A 24,069-nucleotide genomic window follows, 5' to 3' on the forward strand; every position below is an offset into this window, starting at 1 on the left:
GAACTGCTGCTAAATGTTGGAGAGTGGCTTGGCAAGCTCCTCCACCAGCTCCCTCAATACTCTTGGGCGGATCCCATCAGGCCTCATAGAGTTGTGGGTGTCCAGGTGGTTTAGCCTGGCTGAAACCAGGACATATGTCTAGGAAAACTGTTATCCAATCTTCAAGAGCAAATTTTTGTGGAATTTTAAAGATAATTCTAATGCAATAGGATGAAAAAATTTTGTTGGGCCTTCTGGATACAGCATTATAGAGGGTTTTGTAAATTTGGATTACTTTGTGTATGTTGTCGTTTAACCCCAGCCAGCAACTAAGCACCACACAGTCACCTGCTCACTCACCCCCGGTGGGATAGGGGAGAGAATCGGGAGAATAAAAGTGAGAAAATTCATGGATTGAGATAGGGAAGTTTAATAGATAAAGCAAAAGCCACACACACAAGCAAAAGAAAACAAGGAAGTCCTTCATTACTTCCCATGGGCAGGCAGGTGTTCAGCCCTCTCCAGGAAAGCAGGGCTCCATCATGCTTAACGGTTACTTGGCAAGACAAACACCGTAACTCTGAATGTCCGCCCGCGTCCGTCTTTTTCCCCCCAGCTTTATATGCTGAGCGTGGCATCATAGGGAATGGAATATCCCTTTCCTCAAACGGGTTCAACTGTCCTGGCTGTGTCCCCTCCCAGCTTCTTGTGCAGCCTCACCCTACTCGCTGGTGGGGGAGGGTGAGGAGCAGAAAAGGCCTTGACTGTGTAAGCCCTGCTCAGCACTAACAAAAAAGTCTCTGTATTATAGAAACATATTGAAACACTGTTTCCAGCACAAATCCAAAACATAGGCCTATACTAGCTCCTATGTAGAAAACTGACTCTATCCCAGCCAAAACCAGCACAGCGTATCACAGAAACAACACACTGTTGATGAGAGATTTGAGTTGGTTACTTGGTTGTCTTACATGGAAGTACATTCATAGCTATTGTTGATAGTTAGAAACCTATGCTTGCTTTCTTACCACATATTCAGATGCAAGAAGGTTTTCCTCAGTAGTTTACTAGTTTGAAAATCTTATTTCTTACAGTATGAGCCAGTGCAGATGAGAGTAAATGGCTGTTCAGTAGTACAACTTTCAAATAAAAAATTGAACTGCAAGTACACCTGGTGGGTACTTGACTTGTATTTAAAATTGTAATGCTTTTTTCTCACTGAGGCATTTTAAAGGTAGTTAGCAGTTTGAACTCAGTTATGTAGTCTTTTTCTGTCATATTTTTTAAAATTAGCGTGAAGCTTTTCACTTAATTGTTCCAATTTAAACATTAAAGTGGATTATGCTTTACAGGCAGAAAGTAAAATTGACTGAGGTTGAACATGAATAGTATTGTTTTTACCTCTTTCAACGATGAGATGATTAGCAGCATAGACAAATTGCTTAAAACTGAATTGTTTTATTTATCAACTTTTTTATCTTCCATTGGTTTTATTCTGCTTTAGAATGGAACTGTGTTTCATTAGAACTAAATAAATTAATTGCACGCAAAACAGATTAATTTTTATTGTGCTGAGAACTAGAGCTCTGATCTCACTTTGTAAGAATTAACTAAGACCTTTACAACTTTAAAAAATTAAATATATACATTACTTGAGCAAGAACAAGAATTTGAAAATGTGTTTCTACCTAAAATTAGAACTAGCTTTGTAGGGTAGTGTCTCTTAACTGGAAGAGGTTGGAGTTCCTATAATAGTCTGTGCTGTCAAAGTTAGGAATACAAAAACTGCAGAGAGATCTTGCTGAAGAGCTCAAATGATAACGAAAGTGAAATTTGACAAACCCCCCTGTTAAAATCTTAATGGTGAATGTATGTCTGGAGGTGGGACAAGCTGCTGAAGGAATCGTACGTCTTTTTTTTTTAATAGTTATAATTACATCTTCAGCATTAAGCATTCCAGTGTTATGTAGTGAGTGCATTATTCTGAAAGACTGTTTCCAGGATTTCAGTGGTATGATTATTATTTGTCTTTTTTGGATCATATAGGGGCTTCTCTGAGAGCATTCCATCGTTCCTGGAGATGTTTCTTTTTGGTCACTATCTCTAATCTAAGGAAGATTATTCTTTTCTGCAACTGATATTCTCTTTTAGACGTTGCTTTTAAGCATGCTAGTGGTGTGTATATTTTACTGCCATTTAAATGAAGTGTGCTACATATGGTAACCCAAAAATTTTATTTTACAACTAGCTGACATTCATGAGAATTCTGATCAGGCAACTATCTAAATAATCTTTTTAGGAATGAAAGTGTCCGTTGTAATATGCAAAAATAGATATAATATTAATTTCTTATAACCAATGTACTGTCATAGTATTCCTTCGTTTCTTCCATTTGTATTCAGAATTGTCAATTCGTGTTGTTTATAATTGGGTAGAACAAAATCTGTGTAACACTTTAAGTGATTTGAAACTGTCAAATAGCTTATGTGACTGTTGATTAGAACAACAGCTATTATTCACCAGAGGGAATTCCCATGCAACTTGCATGAAAATACAAGAAGGGCAAAAAGAGTATTTTTATGTTTTCCACATTAAAGAGTATCCTTTCTGTTGTCATTACCATTACATATCATTTTTCTTTTGCTATACTAAAAAAGAATGCTAGAGAAGAGTTGTTGCTACTGTGTGTCTTTAAAAATACTTTGAGTCAAAAATACCTGTAAATGGAGAAGAAAGCTGAATTTCCTTCAGGTGAAAACACAGCTTAGGGAAAACAAACGCTTTGGAAGAATTTTAGTCAGCCACTCGTAATGTTTCCACTGACTTCTTCCTCCTGGGACAGGAATTGTGTGTGCCGTTCTGCAGAGAGCAACGAGATAGTAAAGTTATAATTCTGCCAGGTAACCTTGTGCTTTTGAGACCCGATCAGGTGAGTTTTACTTTTGACATTGAGGGTAGCAAGAGCTAAAATAGTTCTTTTGGTTTAATCCAACTAGTTTTAGATACGACTATTAGGAAGCTGACCTTATAGAGCACATCAAAAATGTGCCTCTGCTTTTCAGTGTTTTTCTTTTTTCCTATACTGTGTTACATACTTTATGTCTTAGTTTGAATAAGGTGCACTAACTATAAAAAATACTGCCATCTTAAAGCATACAGCTTTTATCTGGAGTAGAATTTTGAATATGTATGTACTGTTTAATATTAATGTTTGTATCTGTGTACAGAAAGCATAGAAACAATGTGGGACCAAGCAAACCTATTTCTCAGCCACGAAGAAACATTGTAGGCTGCAGAATACAGCATGGATGGAAGGAAGGGAGTGGACCTGTAACACAATGGAAGGGCACAGTTCTTGATCAAGTTCCTGTAAATCCCTCCCTTTATCTTATAAAGTATGATGGATTTGACTGTGTGTATGGACTAGAACTGCACAAAGATGAAAGAGTTTCAGCACTTGAAGTTCTTCCAGACAGAGTTGGTAAGTGTTTTGGGTTTTTCTCATAAATTCACATACATACAAGTTGACATTTACTATTAAATATTCTCCACTAATCTCCCCAGACTTACCCCAAAATATCTGAGCACCTGTTAATAGTCAATTTCGTTTTTGCCACATGGCAGGTAGCCCAAATGCTCTATTTAAATTTTCTTGATTCCTCAAAGATTTGATCATAGCCAGTGAGTGCAGTGCTGTCTTCTGACTTTAAGTGGTATGCAGTATATATTCTGTAGTTTTTGTTTAGAGTCTTATGCCTAAGAACCATACGTAAAGTTAATGTTATTTCTGTTAAAATTTAAACTCTAAGGATCTTGGCTCTGTTGTCTTTTATGCATGTCTAATAGTAATCATGTCACATGTAGTTCCCCTAAGTACTTTTAATAATAAGGGGGGAAAGGCATTTTCCAAGTGAAATAACTTGATTAGAAACAAGGCTTTTTGATTTTCAGAATTAGCACTGGATTGTTAAACTGCAGGTTTTTCAAACTGCGAAGTTCAATATTTACCCAAGTAATTACTATTTTATAAACAGAATAAACTGTTGCTTCTTATGACTGAGTAGCAATTGGTAGCAGTCTCTAGAGTGGTGTTAAGTGGAACCAAACCCCCAAGTTTCATTAATAACTTCATAGAGCTGTTCTGTGATTGACCTCTTCCTCTTCTCCCCTGACTGCCTCTCCCCCTCCAGTGTCTAGTTAAAATACAAAGAGTTTTCACTGATGTGACCTCGATTGATCTCCTTTTACCTTGCATGATGATTGATTAATCTTAGGGAGTATGATAATATATTGTTTTTTTAACAGCATTCTGAAGTTTTGCAGTTCTTCAGCAGTAAACTCTCTGGAATGGACAGTGTTTGTTTTGTATATGAATTGACTAATTCCAGTCAAATTTTTTTATGAATCAGGGTAAAGATTATTTTTCACAAAGACATGTACCTGTGCTTTTGAATTAACTTATGAAATGCTATCATTTCAGCTTCATCTCGAATTAGTGATGCCCACCTGGCAGACACAATGATTGGTAAAGCTGTGGAACATATGTTTGAGACAGAGGATGGCTCAAAAGATGAATGGAGGGGGATGGTTTTGGCTCGAGCTCCTATTATGAACACATGGTTTTATATTACCTATGAGAAAGATCCCGTCTTGTACATGTACCAACTCTTAGATGATTATAAAGAAGGTGACCTTCGCATTATGCCTGATTCAAGTAAGTAGACCAGTTACTGTTTTCTTCTGTGTGTCATAAAAGTGTCAGTTTTTTATATCAACATTGCGCTGTGTTTTATTTATGGACAGGAGAGTCCAAACAAAGATCTTGTTTGTTACTCCCTTCAATTTTTTTTTTTTAAGCATAACAACTAACAAAGGTTATAGCACAACAAAACATCTGCGTTAACTGCTGAAATACTTTACTTTTATCAGTAGTGACATATGCACGGAAAGCATTTTCTGTAACTGTTCCTCATTCTGCTGAACGTATGTGCATACTACTTTGGAAGAGGTTATGCTTGGATTTTTTAATAGAAACTGGCAAACCAGAAGTTTTCCACTGTTGTTTTCTTATAAAACTGTCACGGCTTCCCAGAATGGCTCTTGATCTGTGCTTCTGAAGCAGTTCTTGTGGGAATAGTATTTTGTGACCAACTAATATAGTCAGATTAATTTCTTTGGGGTAGGTGTCTTCAGTGTGAAAAACTAGAGTAGTTTCTTGGAGGAAAGAGTACTGATCTTTTGAGAACTCATTCTCTCACACGTTGCAGCACACCAGCAAGAAAAATACTTCAGTAGATTAGGAGGGATATTCCCGCCCCCTTCTCCCCCCCCCCCCCCCCCTCCTTTGAGGGGAAAGTCATCAGGACTTTTTCCTTACTAACTTAGAAGGATTTTCACAGAGTCAATATTGTTCAAGAGATTAGGATAGCCAGTACAAAAAAAGAGGGGGGAAAAAAGCTTGTAAAGAATACTTTATTTCTGCCACGTACATAAAACACACTTCTCTGACAGAGGCAATGTGGGCTTTAGAGAAGATTAATAATTGGATAACTGGAGTGGTTGGCTATGTAGTGCTTTACATAAGTATTAGTTATAACTAATTTGTTGAGTTTGAGACTGTCTTCCTTCAGATCTAGCACTGATAACAGTCTGCTGGCTAAATAAACAATTCACACTTACCTGCATAGTATCTGTAGCAGTCATGTGTTTAGGTGTTTTCCCACCCCCCTCTAACAAAAAGCATCATATCTGTTGCTTGTAAAGAGTGAACCACAAATGTTAACAGAAAAAAGTGACCCTCCTCTTCCTGAAGAAATAAAGCAAACTCTTTCGGATTTGAATTTTCCAATAAATTTTCCAATAAATTTTTCCAACAAATTTTTCTTTGTCTTAACTTTTGAAAAGGACTTGGAATGTATTTTAAGTCTGGTTTGCTTTCTTTCACTTTTAGGGGTGGGGATTAGGGAAAAGGCTTGTATGCTTTCCATTTGAGAACTAATTAGTTTTAGTGCACTTTTTCTTCCATGCCCACCACTAGACTGTCTACTGCTTACCTGTTTCCAAAACACTTCTAAGTATTTGCTATCTTCCCTGAATCTGAATACTTTCCAGATCTTTTGAATTGTGTCCTTAAGTCAATGATTGGATGTTAAGAGTAGTATTTTTCAAATCAGATTTTAGAATACCTGGAAGTAAATATAGTGGAACCATAGTGTTATAACTAAAATTATAGGGAACCCTTTTTTTCTTAACGACAGGCTTTGCATATGCGAGGAGACCACAATATAGATAATTTCTTTTAAGTTTTATTGGTGAGGGGAAAATGTGTTGCTGGATCTGATACTAAAACTTTGTCAACACTTTGTAAATTCTTCTAAATGAAAATGTAAGAGTTTAACTTGCATCTTTGCCAAGGAAGACTCTTTACATAAAGCTAATATTAAGAGGAAAATAACTATGTCAGTGCATTTATAAGAGGAACTGAAACACATATTGAAAGAGAAACTTCCTAAGTTGTGGAAGAATCTTAAGTGTAAGTATAAGCCAATGTATTCATTCCCTGTTGGTATTTTTTTTCTCCCTTGGGAGTTCTTTCACAGCTCACAGAACTGAAAAGAAAATGAGTGAAATCTGGAAGGGATTCTTAATGCAAACGTGGAACAAAGACATTAATTTAAAAGCTTAGGATTTCCAGAATAAAAGCCACATAAAGTGTGACCATTACTAAGAATTTGTCATGGAAATACAAAACGCAAGTTTATCTAAACTGGTCAAAAAGAAGACAAGCTGCAAAAGAAGGTGTGGTTAGCTTCTAGTTCTCCAGTACAGTGCTTTGACCTTTTATCACATTTGTTCTGTGATTGGCTTATAACCAACCCTTTGGCAATTCAGTGTTACCAGTCAGGCCTTTTTGTATCCAAATTTATCATAAGCATCGTCTAAAATATACAAATATTTCTGGCTAGGTCTTGGTAGACAAGCAAATAATATGGTTAGACTTTACTGACAGCATTGGGCCAATATGGAGTCAAAAGCCCCATTTAATAAGGAGTTTACACTTACTGTCGTCTTAGAAGAGATGTTTTTGTTGCAGTGGCCTGCATACTCTGAAACTTTGAATAATGTATGTGAAATGATGGAAGTTTAGTTTAGCGGCCTTTCTGCTAAGGAGACACAGTGCCTTTTTCTGCTGGTGGCTTAAATTCAGTTATCCACATTTTCTGTAACTTGTCTGTAAACTGTCACATCAAAAGATTTACTTCTAGTACCAAAGTGCTATTTTTGTCTTAATAAAACTGAAGACAGTATTACTTGAAAATTTTTCTACAACTGTACTTTCTAAATCAATGGCAATCATTAGGTTCACTGAACAAAACTAATTTTCTACATAATCTGTAGATTATGTAGAATTGAAAATTATGAAGAATTGTATAGATTAAAACTTCTGATTGTTTTGTATGGGTTTTTAAGAACTTCCATATCGCAAAGTTCCTTTAATGTCTACCAAAGTTGTCTTCCATATCGAAAAGTTCCTTTAATGTCTACCAAAGTAATCTGGTTTTGTTACAGATGATTCACCTCCTGCAGAACGGGAACCAGGTGAAGTTGTGGACAGCCTGGTAGGCAAACAAGTGGAATATGCCAAAGAAGATGGCTCAAAAAGGACTGGCATGGTCATTCATCAAGTTGAAGCCAAACCATCTGTCTATTTCATCAAGTTTGATGATGATTTCCATATTTATGTCTACGATTTGGTGAAAACATCCTAGACGTCATCATGAACTTTTGCCAAATTTGTGGAACTATTAAATGTAAAATTTGTAGACACAAAGACTTGACTGCTTTCCAGTTTAATGAAAGCTTAAATGTCCCTGCGAACCCACAATCTCTGCCAGCAAAACTGTTTTGTTCTGAATAATATAAACAAACGTGACACATTTTGTGTAAGAGAACTCCTTTTCTTGAAGGAAGTCAATGTATTTGGGCAGGAGGGAGTTAAAAGCAAAGAACAGCTGCAAATTCAAGCTGTGTAAAGTTGATCTAGTATTGTAATCATTAATCTAAATTGTTTCCTAGATTTTAACTTTTTCTTCAACCTTGCACTCACTTGTTCAACTGCCACATGCAAGTGTAGTTTGATATTTTGATATGCCTTCTTTTGTAACATTAAATTTAATTTCTTGGCTACTGGCAGTCCTTGTTTTCAGGGTTGGGACAGAGGTGACTTTCTGAAAGATTTGAACACTTTGTGCAGCATTGAGGAGTGCCTAACCCAAGTAACATCAATCTGCTGTGTTTCTACACTTTATTTCAAATTTAGCTTTTTAAGAACTGGCAGTACATGGAAATACTTGTGCATTTTTGCTAGTCACAGGGCAGTAGGGTATCAAGTGTTTGACTTAGCACCTTTCAGTGAAAAGGCTTTAAACCATAAAAATATATTTAATCTGTGTAACCAGTTAATTAGAAAATGCAGGTTAATGGCCCATATTTACAAGTTGTAGGAACCAGTAAAATACATGCAACAAGGCTGCCTTCAATTCTAAATGTTGTACTTCTTTCTTTCTTTGTTATACACACTACTTAGCAAAACCCAAGTGCTTGGTGCCACAACTTTAACAGTATATATGCTACTTCAAAAAACTTTAGACTACACATTGGCAATTGGTAGTCTCTCATTTAATATCAAAATCTAGCAACCTGAATGTTTGTGTGTGGACATAGAAGCCTAACAGTAGTTAATATTTTACATGGTAAATACAATCTCATGGCAGGGGGGGGGGGGGGTGTCTTTTTGCATTGAAGACTTACTTTAGAGAAGGAGGAGCATTTGTTGCCTTCTGCTCAGTCTGTCGCATTCCTCTCTTTGGTTTGTTTATTTAAACATTTTGGTTCAAGAAGGCACCTTCCCAATTTGTTCTTTTTCTGGCTTTTCCACATAAGGAGTGTCCGGACAAATCTACAGCTTAAACCTGTTGTTGCCTTTTGTGGTGTACATTTGTACTTGCTTTGAGGTATGCTGTTAATGTGAATTTCATTCTATGAACACTAGAGTTCTGCATGCCAGTGGTGTACTATCTAATGGAAGCTATAGGCAGTCTCAGTGGTTCAGTCATCTGCATTAGACTGTGGATGTAAATAGCAGCCCACAACAGCAAAATCCTTTCATGGTTTTAATCTTGCAAGATAGTTGTAAATGAAAATTAGGGTTTTTTAAGTGTGGCAGCTTTTAAAGTATCAGAATTGCAACAACGATCAGCACAGCAACAGACATGTCATGTTACATTAAGGCAGAGCTCTGCAAGTTTCAAAGAACTGCTTCACAGAAATAACAGTATGTGAAGACAGTCAACACTGTCGATGGAAGGAACAAATACTCTGATATCCAACCGTATGCCATTAGTGGAAGGATGCGGGAGAGGTGCTGTTAATCAGAGATCAGAGGTCCAGATGTCCTCTGTTGTGGGTATTCTTGATATTGAAGACTCAGTGGTTTAAGCCCCTTTCTGTCCATTTTTTTGCCTGATTTCATATTTTAGCCTTAAGGCTTGTGCCTCATTATGCTGTTGAATGGTAATAAATACTCTCCATATAAATATGATACCTTAATTCTTTGTCCATTGCTACTATATTGCATTATGTCCAGTATTCCATCATGGGCAACCAAAGGCAGGCTATTGTCTTTCAGTGAATAGCTTCTCAATGCAGTCCTTAAGCACTAAGTACCTGAGTCGTAAATGTTCCTTGTGTTTTGAACAGAGTGAGCAGATTTGCAACATGGTGTTTTCATCCTGCAGATCTGTTATGTGTTTTCTATTGACTCTTAAGAGTCCTGCATGTAAATCTCAAAGCTGAGCCTGGCTCCATGAGCCCAAGTTGATATTTGTGGCACAAGAATGAGTGAGTGTATTGATTATACACAAGATACACGAATAACCTAGTACACTGAATTTTGGGCTATATATCTGAGGAATACAAGGTTTGTTTTGAAATATCTGATGTTTAGGTGTACTGGAACATTTTTAGCATTAGGCTTGCATTTGTGGGTTTTCTGCAAGCCTCTTGAATATACCACGTATTCTGCCAATTAGAGTATAATCTATAAACTGTAAATTTTATGGTTGTTTTTAGATGTCCCCGCTGTCTGTTGTGTGGGTATTTCTTTTCATCTTTTTTCTCTGTTTTTTTTTCTTTTTTTTTTCTTTTTTTTTTCTTTTTTTTTTTTTTTTTTTTTTTTTTTTAAACACATTTTTTTGGGTTTTTGCAATTAACCACCTTTTTGAGGCTTGAGACTAATTCCACTCCCTGCCCATCTGCTTTGGGCTTTGTTTTAGGCTCATGTTTCAGATCTGCATGCAGTGCTTGCGTTACCCTGGTAACTAAATGTTGGTTCCTTGTTATAGGGGTTCAACATTACTTTCCAAAATCACACAGGGCTTGTGATGGCACAAGCCATGGATCTTTGTATAAAAGTTATTCGCCTTTCACATTTACCTGCTGTAGTATTGTTGTATATTGTGTGTGTGCGTGTGTGTGATGTCAGGCTGCCATGTAAAACTTTTTAAAAGGAAAAAAAAACAACCAACCTTAAATGCAGACCATCCTTTTTTGCATGCTTAGAGGGTTAGAACGTTCAATGTAACAAACTAAAGTTGCATGTTAAAATGTTTAGGTTTTTGTTTTGTTCTGTTTTTATTTTGTGTTCAGTTTTTTGTGAATTTGCTTATTGTGCTGTTTTAATGGTTGTTAGTAGGATTAAATGCACCGGTGAGACGAGCATAGTGCCAACGGAAGGTAATTTTCCAGTTGTATGTGTCATACAGCATTTGAAGGGACCATGTATTCTGTTAAAGAAAAAATAAAATCGCAGTTGATTAGCAAAACACAACATTTTCCTTCTTTCTTTTGAGTGCCAAACCTTAAACTATGTTGGAGTAGACTATGGGGAAAACCCTTTTCATTGCAACAGGTAGAAGCCACCTTTAACTGAATTATTTAAAAGTGGAGGCTTTATCTTCAGATAGAATTGACTAGTTGCTTCAGGGAAAAGAATTATGGTAAAAACAGTTTCTGGTTCCTTGAAAATGCTGTGCTTTTTGTATTTTACATCATTAGTGCAATTTGGATGGTTCTTGGTATGTGTATAGTTCAAAGGTCTTCGTGTTCACATTTTAGAATTAGGTAATTACTTCATCTTTAGAGCTTGGTTTCATTATTTTTATTTTATTTTGAACAATGTAGACAGTTCCCTGTTCTCTGCATTTAGAAGTATAAACACTTTAAATCTGTTACTTAATTCTGTAAGTAATTTTTATAATTATGATGTAACTCTATCCTTAAAACATTTAAAATAAACCCTTTATGTGCAACTTACGACTGTAAACTTTGTTCTCATGAGCAAAATGTAGTGATGTGATTTCAGATTGCGAAGAAGCAGTTTCTTCAGTTTTCTAACTAAAAAGGATTTATTATTTTAATGCTGAGCCATATGGGCTGGTATAATACTTGCCCTATAAAATAAGTTTGCTTGCAAAGCCAAATCTTTATTCTTCTTTCCAAGTAGGTATAAATGCTGATAAGATGGAATTTGGCTAAGGTAAAGCATACTGCTTAAATTGTATTTTACCAAACACAAAAAAACCTGCCCTCCAGGGGATTATGCAAGTCTGTAAAGGAGTCTCTATTTCCAGAGCACAGAAGATATTTTAGCAGTGGGGAACAGCAGAAACATTTGGCAGTGGTTAGGTGATACATTTGCCTCCTTTGAATTAATAAAATTCAAAATTCAATTAAGCACCCTTTTCTGATGTTAAAAAAGCAAAATTCATCCAAATTAGAGGTGATGAGCAGAGAAGATGGCATCACCATGCTGCAAATTTTTTTAAGTCATGTAAGTTGTTACAATTAATGCATGAAGATTCAATGTTGTTCAATTACTAAGGCAGACCTTCAATATTGAACAGATTTCCTGTATTCCTACTTCTTTTCTGACAATAAAGAGGAATATGTTACATGGATACACAAAAATACATTTTGTCAGCACCAACTCATTAGATGTATACTGAAGATTTTGGAGCATGCTAGCATGCTGTTGGGATGAATACCCAAGCCTCTTCAGTTCCCTCCATTCAGTGTCCTGTTTATTGTATCCTGTTGCCTGAGGGACTGGTCCTGGTGAAGATTTATATTGTGTACATCTACTGATTAGGAAGAGTCTTAAGACTTTGCTGTAGCAAGAGCATCACATCCAAAAAGCAAATGTTAATCTGTGTGAGCTGGCTACATTAACTTACAGTTAAAAATAGATGCACTAAGATTTTGTGACTAATGCCTGGACCTGGTCTGTGTTACAACTGATAAACCAACCTCAGTTTCGTAGCATCTCTTTTCATAGAAGAAGGAGCCTTATAAAAACGAAGATATTTTCGTTCTCTATTACTGCAGTAATGAAACTGCCCCTGAAAGCTGTTTACTTACAAGCTCATTTACAAGCAGCTTAGATGTCAATGCTTTGAAGACAGTAATGTGCCACAGATTTAGGAGGGTGGGAGTAGGACTCCTACCCAGAGCTACAGCTTTAGTACTACTCATTTTCACATCTACTAAGTTCCTCCTTGTACATATGAACAAGTTACATTTTCAGGGGGGAAAAAAAAAAAGCTTCTCTCTGCTCAGTGAGTGAGTTACTTTGAAATTAATGATTTCTTAAATATTCATGCTGTAAGCAGTTGAGCTGCTGATGACTTCAGTGTTTCCATTGTTTTTTGGAAAGGATAAGCTTTCAGTACGGATATTTTGGAGGAGGTTGGGCTGCTGCAATTGAAGATCATTAAGGTCTAAAAGGAGAAATAAGAATAGGTCAAGGAAATGACAGGCAAGTTCATCCTCAAGCACTAGATACTAAATTATTTTCACTTCTTTTTGCACAATTAGAAGTTTTTTTTTCATTCTAACTAGTTTCTTTTTCAGTATATTCCTGCTTTGGCGTGTTACATCACTTAATGCTTTTCTCTGCCAATATCCATACCTTACCATTTTAACTCACTTCAGGGTTGGCAGCCTGGGAAAGTTACCAGGCTACTAAGCATTTTTTTCAGGCTCTGCTCTTCCTGTTGTAATAGTTTGCTGCCCTGTGAATTCCTTGTTTCTCTTCCAAATTCAGAGTGCAGAGCTCCATATGCACAATGTGCAGCTGTGTGTGCACAACAGAAAGCTGCTGGGGTCCCAGCGGTGTAAGTTAGGGTGGTGCCTACTTAACACTACCCTAGTCTACTTAGATGTTAATTACAGATTTCTGCACATTCTTTTTCTGAAATCAGTTAGGATTTGCATAACTTCATTTGTACACAATTTGTGTAGATGGTTTTGTAGCCTGAGGGTGAAAAAAACTATATGCTTTGGCACTGGTTCCACCCACCCCATGCAATTTACTTATATTCAATAGAGTGACTTTTACAAGTCCTTTTTGATATTTTGATGCATTTTGGTGCCACATTGTTCCTCAGGTCTCTGCACAAAAGACCAATCTGTTCAAAGCTGACTTTGGTAATGAACATGGACATCTGCAACAGTTACTTTGTTTTGAGCAAACTTCTTTTGTTATTTATTAATCATGTTCCACCCAGAGCTGACATTTGAGAGGCCCGGTTTTGTTAATAAAATAATTAACACAACTTTATACTACGTTAAATGCACATTCATGTTAATCATAGTGATTTCATGTAAACAGGCAGTATTTGGGAGGGAAGAGGGCTGTGGGGTTTTTTTCTTGTATTTATATGGAAGATTGCTCAGTCACAGGGCTCCTAGCCCATTAAAATACGAGAAAGGAAAGGTAAGGTCCTTACACATTTCACTCAACTGGGTTTTGGGCTGATGATTTTTAGTCCTACTGCACTAACTAGCTACACACTCACCTTTGAACGGGACTGTGGGATGACTTCCTGGATTACTTCACGAAGACTTAACCTTTTACTGCTGGAGTCATGCACTGGGAACACTGGTTGTCCTGCTTTCCATGAAGTTCTACTTAATTTGATCTTACAACACTGTTTGCTAATTCCTAGCCATTTTTTAACTTACAGAAGCAGATGTCTAACTTAAACTCCTAGGAATTTAATGAATTAAAAAACAAAGTAAGCTTTTAAGCTGTAAAAACAAATCAGCCCTAACAGCAGAAGCATTAGAGAACAAATGTATAATGATTCAAAGGTTATGCTCAAAAGTGTAAAAAGGACAGCAATAGCAAGTTATTTATACAAGTAACTTTTTGCTGCATTACCACACACTTTCATTGTGGAAGGTTGAACCTGTCTTGCTGGGAATCGTCATTAATCTCTGGCTTTGTTCACTCAGTTTTCTGCCTTAAAAGGATAATTCATTCTGCCTGATGCAAAATTCTCTTCTATTGTTAGTGTGGCTCAGTGTATGGTCTACGCAGAAGCTGACAGAATAAAATGAAAAAGTGGAGTTACGGTGCAGTTTTCTGAAAAAGTCTGTAGAAAGGTAACTACTCTTATTCAGAATTTGTGGTGGTATGGAAAAAAAGGACCCAGTACCTACTCATCATGAACTGAGAAAAAGAGTTCATTCTAAAAGAATGGGAGTAAGACTAACCAAGAGGATGTTCATAACAGGATAAGCACAATGTATTAGGTTTTACTGAGGAGAAAAAAATCAAGATTAATTATTGCCTAGGATGGAAAATTTTTTCTAATGCTGTAATTACAAAGCTAGCAATGTACATAGGAGAATATTCATAGCATTTTGGTTTCCACAGAATTAGTTTAGCACATTAAAACTCTCATACTTAAAAAATAATCAAATTATGCCAGCAAATGGCCACAATTAACATCATACGTGCTCCAAATTCTGAATTTTTAGTTCAACAAATAACACTCTTGCAGATTACAAAATTATAACTACCCAAAATTACTGCTAGTTATTACTAACCAATCATATTCTTGCAGATAGTTTGAAAGTGTGAAAAGGGAGATCTGAATTGCTTGAGACTTACAGAATACAGTCGTGTGTGGAAGGAAGGAAATCTTGAAGAGTGCTAAAAATCTCACAGCAGAAAACTATGATGCACATGGTCATATCCCTAAAAACTATTTTTTACTTCATGCTTTGTACTGAGATGCTCGTCTGTGGAGTAAAAACCTTTTTTTTGCATTCAGCATAAGTTCCAGATTGCAAAGATAAGTGATGCTGATGACTTTGTCCACTTGAGTCAATAACGAACAAAGGAAAGTATGCACTGTGCTGCTGAAGACAGAAATTTGAGTTCTGTAGTTACCTGCTTTTCCATAAACTTATTTGATTATATCACTGGCAAGCATCTTAGAAATAACTAATGAAATTTCAAGGTTTGTTTTGGTATGTAGTCGTTGGGTTTTCTTCCTTACTGGGCTTAGTCATTCATCTTGAATGGCTACTTGGCAGGGTAAAGGTGCAGAATAACCATCAGAGGAAATGGTGCGGTGGAGTGAAGAAGTCACCTCGCCAACCGACCGAAATCCTGAACTGCCCTTTGAGATGGCACTGAGACGGCAGGCTCCGGGCAAGGTACAGCAGCACCTTGAACCCACTTTTTACTAGGCTCTCTACCACAGCTATAAGGCTTTAAATAAATAGTTCTGAAGCAATAATCCTTTAATCACTGGGCCAGATTAAGGTTGGTCCTGTTCCAGGCTGTAGTGCTCTCTCTTCGAGCTGATTAACAACAGGTAAGGAAGGATCTGTCTTGATGCTCTGGTACTGGGGGAGTCCTGTCCCATTCAAAGTCTGTTACTTGTTTTCAAGTGCCAAATTCATCTCAGAGGAAGAATTCGTGCCACAGCCAATCAGAGATGCAGAATGTGATATGGTTTCACTGTGAACATTGAAGACTTACGAGCTTATGAAACCCAAAGATCTTATGAAGCTTTGAGGCTTCATTAAAACTTGACACTCTATCTGTGCAGACAACAGATCTGCCCTTCTAGTGGCAAATGACCTTCCAGGTCCTTCCATCCTGGGCCTGACTTTCTGCCTCTTCACTGTGTCCAGTTTGCAGCGATCTGTTCCTGTGGCTTAGCCCCAGAAATGTCTGTGGAGCAGCCCATTTTCATAGTTAACAGCTTTCTGATTTCTTGAATATGAAGAAGATAAAGGTGATTGAATTCAAATAGTTCCTCCTCTGAATTGTTTCAGCAACAGAACAAGTTTTGGGATGAAATTGTTCTTGGGATACAAGAATTTGAAATAGCTGTATGGGGTGTACATGGCAGGGTGTTGGCAGCAGGGAGGCTGTAGGGGTGGCTTCTGTGAGAAAAGGCCAGCAGCTTCCCTGGTGTTGGTCACAGCCAGCTGCAATGGACCCAAGCTGGTGGCCCCTCTGGAAAGCGTATTAGAGAAAGGGTACAAAATGCTGCACAGTAGCTGTGAGGGAGGAATGAGAATAATATGAGAGAAACAACTCTGCAGACACCAAGGTCAGTGAAGAATGGGGAGGAGGTGCTCCAGGTGCCAGAGCAGAGGTTCCCCTGCAGCCCATGGAGGACCACAGTGAGTCAGATATTCACGCTACAGCTTGTGGAGGATCCCACAGCACAACAGGTGGACAAGACCTGAAGGAAGATGCAACCCATGGAGAGTCCACACTGTAGCAGGCTCCTGGAAGGAGCTGTGGCCTGTGGAGAAAAGCCCACCCTGGAGCAGGGTTTTTGGAAGGAACTGCAGCCAAAGGGGGACTCACATTGGAGCAGTCTGTTCCTGAAGGACTGCAGCCCACGGAAAGGATCCATGTTGGAGCAACTGCATCCCATAGGAGAGGCCCCACACTGGAACAGAGGAAAAGCATGAGGAGGAATGAACAGCAGAGATGGAGTGTTACAAACTGATCACAATCCCCATTACCCAGCTCCCTGCACCACTCGGGGAGGGGTGGAGGAGGTTGAAGATTCAGGAGTGAAGTTGGGCCTGGGAAGGAGAGGGGGATGGGAGGAAGGTAGTTTTGGTTTTGTCTTTTTTTGTCACCACCATACTCTATTTTTAATTGTCAATAAATTCATTTTCCCTAGATTGACTCTGTCCTGCCTGTGACGGTAATTGGTATGCAACCTCCCTGTCGTTATCTCAGCTGATGAACTTTCTCGTCATGTTTTCTCTCCCTGTTGTGTTGAGAAGGGGGACTGAGAGAGCAGCTGGGTGGGCATCTGGCAACCAGGCAAGGTTAACCCACCACAACAGCATAAGGATTTATCCTACTCAACAACCTTGGGTATGATTCCCCCCCCGCGCCCCCCCCCGCCTTGACTAGGATAATTTTTTATGTCATTGAAAATTATATTTTTATATGAAAATCAAAGTTCATGAGGCAGAAAAACTAGCAGGTGACACCTGAGTCTTTGACATCTTTCATTCTCCAAAGTTAAATGTCATTTCAGAGCTTTAAAATACAGTCACTCTTCTCTTAACCCATGTTCAACCAAAGGAACAGGTCTTCTTTTCCTATCCTTTTTGTAGCAGAGCTTTCAACCTATGCCAATTTTCTGGTGATGTTTCTTTCTCAGTGCAAAAAACACACCATGTTTTAACTGTCTGAGCTCCTAATTATTTCTCTGTTTGTAATGGATTTAAAATTAGAGAGCATGAGACTAAAGGTTAGGGGTTGTTTTGTATTCTGGGTATGTTTGTGCAAGGGGAAGGTCTTTGGGTATTTATAGTGGTTAGATAAAGCATGTACAATATAAATGACATTGAATACCAGCCTTAAAATAATATATCTATCCTTCATGCAAACAGCAAAACCAGAAATTTCTTACGAAAGCAAGCATGCTAGACAGAAAACCCTCTCTGGAGAGTATCTGCAAGCCCCTGAAACAAGTGACTGCAGTGGGGTCAATATGCTCCGCTAAAATTCCTATTAGGAGCTCCTACTAGCAGCTGCAACATAGCTGCATCGGCAGCTTACTTACCTGCACAAAAGTGTTCTAGCTTTAAGCCCTGTAACATGTTGGCGTGGCTTTTTTTTCCCCAGGACCTGTTCCTTTATTTGCTAATGAAGAAAGCTATACAGTGTGAAATGGGAATGGGAGCAATACAAAACAAGGCTGGGCACTCAAAGCATGCTCTGTCTGTGTTGGTCTTACACATTATGAATCTGTAATGAACATAACCATCTAATGAAACAATAGGTCATTTCAAGTATCTCTTTTAAAGATGAAGCTGGAAAAAATGTTGTTAGGCTGAAATGGTGCCATTATGCATGACAAGTTTTTTAGTAGTGTCATTTTGTCTTCTATAAATAACAAGAATATAATCCTTTCATTCCTTAAAATACAACTCTTTCAACTTATCAGAAGTAATACTGTGAATGACCACCTGAAATCCTTGGATTAATTAAATTGGTCAACGTCAATCTAGCTAGAATAGAGGCTGCTAAGAAGATTGGCAGGAGTAGATGCAAGCTGTCCTCTCCATGACTGAAGTCTCTTATTGAAGTTTTGCCTAAAGAGGATCTCTTTATATAGCAGAGGACATTTACTTTTGTATGTGCCTATTAAGTTACTTAAACAAAGCAACAGAAACTACCACCAAAACTCTGGACTCCGTCCTTGTGACAGAGTCCTTGTAGCATTCAGGCCTCCTTCTTCCATTAAAAGCACTTGGAACAAACAGGATGAGATGGTGGCTGCTGGTGTCTAGAGGACTAGGCTGGATTCTGCAGGAAGTCTCACACAGCCTTACACTTCTCATAAGGCACAGAAATGTAGGATCTAATGTTGGGTGATTCTGTCCCTGAAAGGGATGCATCTACTCAGAGGTCTCGTCACAGAAAAACGTCTACTTAATTACACTAACCTGACAAAAGGCTAAGAAGTGAAGGAGTGTCTGAGCTCAAATGAACTTGAGCAGGACGTTATTTCAGGTTTTTTCCACTGCTGCAGGCACAACCGTTGTTCCTTGCTGCCGTGCTCCTGCTTGCTCTATTACAAGACTCTGAATTGCTTCCCCGTTGTACCTGTTTGGAAGTCAGAAATGCTACAGCACTGACACTTAGCCTGTCTAACACTACTTGGCCATCTGATACACACTAGCCAGGGTAAAGCTAGATGGAAAGGATGGTTGAATTGGGCTTTTCATGCTGCATGGAGAAATTCAGATACCTTTGCTATTTTCCCAATGTTCAGCACTGCTATAATTTTGAACCCAGGGAACAATGCGAAGAATGTAGCCCTAGTTGTTGCACTTTTTATAATATATTTCTTAGATTCTTAGTTAGAATCTATAAATAGGCTTGAATATTTCCTGGTCAAAAGAAAAAATATTCCTTGCAATGTCTCAAATCCAGCTAATTTATAAGTCTTTGTAATGGCATTATTTTCTCCTTGATATATGTGCCGTTGTTTATTCATGCCAAGAATGCATATTAAGCTGAGACACAGAGGTTTGTTCTAAATGTTAGTATAACAATTGTTATCTATAATAATTATTACGTGTTATTCATAACAACCTGTTGCTTAAAAAAAAAAAAAAAAAAAAAAAGGAATCTTAAAAAAAAAAAAAAAAAAAAAAGGTATTACTTACCTAAACAGTATCTTCTGTACTAAAATGTTTTGGTTAACTGGTAGCTGTTACAGCTCTTACTTAGTCCTGACCTGATGCCAGACCTCGGTAAGAATGATAAGCTTTGTCCCAGGATCTCTCTTCTCCAGGGAAAGCAAGATTCCCTTACAGCTAGCCTTTGATGTCTGCAGTATGTTGTTAGGCACTAGACAGTTTGAATAACAGTAATAAAATTGTAATTTAAAGAACCTAGGCGCTACTTATTTGCTTAATTTTCCTACTTGGAAAAAAAAAATAGAAGATACCGTTATTTCTTCTGTGTTTGGAGGTTATGCCGGGGAAGTAGATCCAAGAACAGTCATAAAGGAACATTCACGAAGCGTTTGTGTTACTGCTAACTATATAATAATGACCCATGTGTTTGGGTCTCCTGTTCCCAGCTAAGGAAACGGCGTACCAAACGTGGCACCTCTACAAGAGTGCTACGAATATCCAATAACTGTTTTAGTTGGCAGATTGTGTATGGTAAAATTGAGGGGGTTTTGGCTCACTATTTCTTTGTGCACTGATCCCTTTTCACAGCTCACTTGTTAATGTTTTGGGTTGAGACTAAGAAGCTTTCTTTCACTTCTTTTCACTGTGTACACTGTGGAAAGTAGTTTTACCTGTTTTCTCATCAATAACACCGATTATAATAACTCCCTCCTGTAAATCATATTGTTATGTACTGTGGAAATGAATTAAAATACCAACCATTTAATCTAGCTGTATCAATGGTTGCTATATATTTAACTCTTAAATCCACTGCTATGTTTCCTTTATTCTGTGTGTTCCTTCCCTTGATGTCTCCTTTGGGGTTTGATTTTCCGACTGGCTAGTAGTCACACACAACGGGATTCTCCAAGGTCAGTTTCTAATATGACTTCTTCAGGGATTGCAGTCGACACAGTTTTTCCCAATCAAAATTTATCTTCATTAGGTTTGTCTATTTTTTCATTAGAGTATAATTAAGTACATGGTGTGCTAGTGATTAAATTGAACACAAGGCCAACAAGTCCTCATCCAGGTAACGCTCTCCTTCGAGTAAATTTAGTTGGCTTTTGCTTTATGGCTTCACTGGATGCACATATAACTTGTCAACGTCAGTTGTGTTATACAGGTATGTGTTTCCTACATACCACTTAAGAATTATAAGCAGATCGAAACCTTGCGTTTAATACCTTTTCACTTAAAAATCCAGCATCATGCACATACCGCAAGTTGTAAGAGACTGCTTATTGCAAGTGCTTATTGGATCAAACCCTTTACTACTCAGAACAGTGTCAGCTATGGAAAAGGTGCACGAAGGAGAGAGTGAAGGGTATGTTCATTAAAGACCTAGAGAGGCTTTCAGAACCTTTTCCTAGTTTAACTTTTATATAGCCTACAGAGGCATTAGCTCTGCCACCAGAGGTGTATGGAATTACACAGACTTGAGCATATGTCATATCATATCATATCATATCATATCGTATCATATATCATATCATTATTATATTATAGTTTGCAAGTTTGAACATTTTTTACTTCTGTTTCATTTCTTTGATGTCTCTTTCTCAGCATGCTGCACCATATAATTGAAAACATGACTTTATTGATGCAAGCTTTTAATATATTTTTTTATATTCTCATTTGCTTGTCAAAACCTGGATATGTAATTTACTTCAATGTTAATAGAAGCAAAACACACAAGAGAAGTAGGATCATCTTTGCAATGTGAGAACAAATAAACTGAAAGTCTTGCTTGTAGGTTAAAAGATAGATCTAAATACTGGTACATTAAAATAATATAGTAAATTCAATAATAAAAATCTTGTTTTCCAGGGGAATCAGAAATGCAGTATTTCACGGTGGGAAATTTTTATCTCAATTGTTTTGCCCTGGAATTCCCTAGAAGCTTCCACTGGATGAGCATTGTTTACAAGTTTTCTGATAGTGTCATCTCAGAACTTATACAGTCCCTTGAGAAAGGACCACAGGTTCTATATAAAAATTATTATCAGTGTAAGTGGAGATTAGGGAATGGAATAGATCACAATAGTGTTAACACCTCTAATGAGAATAGTCCTAGAAAACATTTGGAGTCGAAACGGACTCTAGCCTCCCTGGTATAAATCATAAAGTGAAACTTTTCCTATTGGTCCATGCTAGTGTCATAAAGAACTGCTTTGTGGTTAAAACAAAGGCAGGTGCAAGGTAAGACCTTCTGGGATATGCAGCATTTTCAGTGAATCTGTGATGTCTTCATAGAATCAATCACTTTAAGCTTCCCAAGGAAGGTATCTGGTTTCTCATGTTTATTCCTTAAATAGTTTCAAGAACTTTAATATCACTGTCATTGAGACGTGATCTGGAGAACATCACCTAATAATTTATAGTTTTCTTTATAAACCAGGATGCGTGCATGTACCTGCCTTTCGTACAGACAGGGTGTGGCTCAAGCCATACAGTCTTCTGCACACATTTTAAACTTTTAACCTGTCTTCCATTGTTTGTATGCTTAGGTTAAGGGGGAGGGAGGAAGCAGACCCCAACTAAAATAATTTAAATAATTAAATAATTCAAAACAATTTACATAATTTAAAATAATTAATAAAATGTTGTTAATTATAATTTAGAAGGTGGTACACTTCTTATACACATTCCATGATTTTACCAGCTACAGGAATTACCAGAGGTAAAAAATGGTGATTGCTTTGCAATGCAGGCAGGCTTTTTCAGCAAGTTACACGTACGGGAAGCAGCAAAGCACTGTACGAGTTACAGCTATGCTCCCTGCTAGCTTGGACTCTCTTCTTTGCTTGCTGCATTTGTCAACAAAGCTTAGTACAGACAACTGTAAGCTCAAACCTTGTGCGCCTTGTACACCCAGCTCTTCCTCCCAGTAGAGTTGTAGGTAGCTGGGAACTTTTCCCTGCGTGCCCAGAGGCCTCGAAGACAATCTCGGTATGACCTTTTCTCATGGAATAGCACCATATCTGTCTAACCAGCTTTCTGACCTGTAGAGGTTGGGATGGTTGCAACTTCCTTGGGTCATTGCTTCAGTTCATAATATCTGAGAAAATACGCTTTCACTGATTGAAGGAGAAATAGGTAGGAATATCAATAATGAACCTATGGTAGCCTGAACTTACATGGAAGCTATTTTTCCATTTTCCTGTGACTCTGAAGGTTTCAAAAGCTCCAACTCCATCCTGTTTCACAAGTAGTCTCAAAAAGGCAGGCAGCATGGCAAGTCAAAGGTTCCAGTGAGCTGAACTTCACTTCTGTGCTGTTTCAAGAACAGGCAACCATTCAAAATAGGAAACCATTCACAGCTCCTTTTGTCTTCTACTTGTGACATCAGGTGGGAAGGAGGGAATGGCAAAAAATAGCATTCAAAACTTGGAGAAAGGATTGATGGGAGACATGAGAGATGGGAGGATTACATTGTTTTAAATGTCACTTCTGTGTCAGAAGTAGATACTTGGATTTGAGAGCACAATAACTCAACAGTCCATGAAAATGAATAAATATTGCATTTGAATAAAAACCACTTTCCAAGCACCTAAGCAATTCTTTTTTCCCCCCAGTAAAATATCAGAAGAGTAATTACAAATTAGTCAGATATACCAGGACATAAATAAAAAGGCTTCATTTGTGAAGATTAATTTGCATAAAAGCAAATATCTTAGAAAATAATAATAATGGCTGAACTTTTCTGCTTTTTTAAAGATGTGTGAGCTTTTGCACAACAAGCAAGCAGTCTTTTAATTAGCAGTACATCTGCAACATGAAAGGAAAAAGGGTTAAGAGAAAGGGCACATGAATGCATCTCCCAAATCAAATTGATCCTACAACCAGGTGGTTAGTTTTGATGAAGCCTACCAAAAAGAAACCATTACTGTGTTACTTCTGTGGTGCTTCTTTGGGCTTTCTCTCACACAGTCAAATTTTTTAAATGATACCTTGTTTCTCCCACTCAGGACAGAAAGTGGCAGTAGATGACCAAAAACTACAGGGGGAGTCAATGAAAGAAAAAAATATTTCAAAAAGATCTCAAATAGGAAAGGCACGTGTGTGGAAGGAGACCTGTGCCCAGATTATTCCTATACCAAAACAAATTTGAATTTTTGACTTCAAGTATTGCAGTTCTTACAGTGCAAGCTGTAGAAGTTCAGTAGATGGTCTTGGACTTCATTTCATAATGAAATTAGTCGCAGTTTACCCAACTAAGCACTCATCATGATTAACGTTAGTTCCATTCTAGTGTTCAGTATTTTGAATCACGATATATAATCGTCACAACTGTCTACCGAAAGTAAAAGTGACAGATTTTTGAGCCACACCTTAAAAAAGAGCAACAACCAAATAGTAAAAGCCTAGAAGACATTTGGATACACAGTTTTAATACGAAATATTTTCACAGAATCACAGAATCATTAAAGTTGGAAAAGAACTTTTAGATCATCAAGTCCAACCGTTCAGCGAACACCACCATGCCCACTAAGCCATGTCCTG

At 37.6% G+C, this 24,069-nt stretch overlaps 1 protein-coding gene across 1 annotated transcript; it reads left to right on the plus strand.

Moving 5' to 3' along the window:
• Positions 1-3,206: 3,206 nt before the first annotated feature.
• On the plus strand, positions 3,207-11,352 carry LOC104623995 (spindlin-Z; the record flags this gene model as incomplete). The annotated part of the gene is made up of 3 exons (XM_010291243.1): positions 3,207-3,460; positions 4,460-4,693; positions 7,549-11,352. Coding segments are annotated over 3 exons (688 nt in total), but the record flags the coding sequence as incomplete, so codon positions are not given.
• Between the last annotated feature and the right edge of the window lie 12,717 nt (positions 11,353-24,069).

This window comes from Phaethon lepturus, unplaced genomic scaffold, assembly GCF_000687285.1.
Source record: "Phaethon lepturus isolate BGI_N335 unplaced genomic scaffold, ASM68728v1 scaffold10637, whole genome shotgun sequence".
NCBI classification, from domain to species: Eukaryota; Metazoa; Chordata; class Aves; order Phaethontiformes; family Phaethontidae; genus Phaethon; species Phaethon lepturus.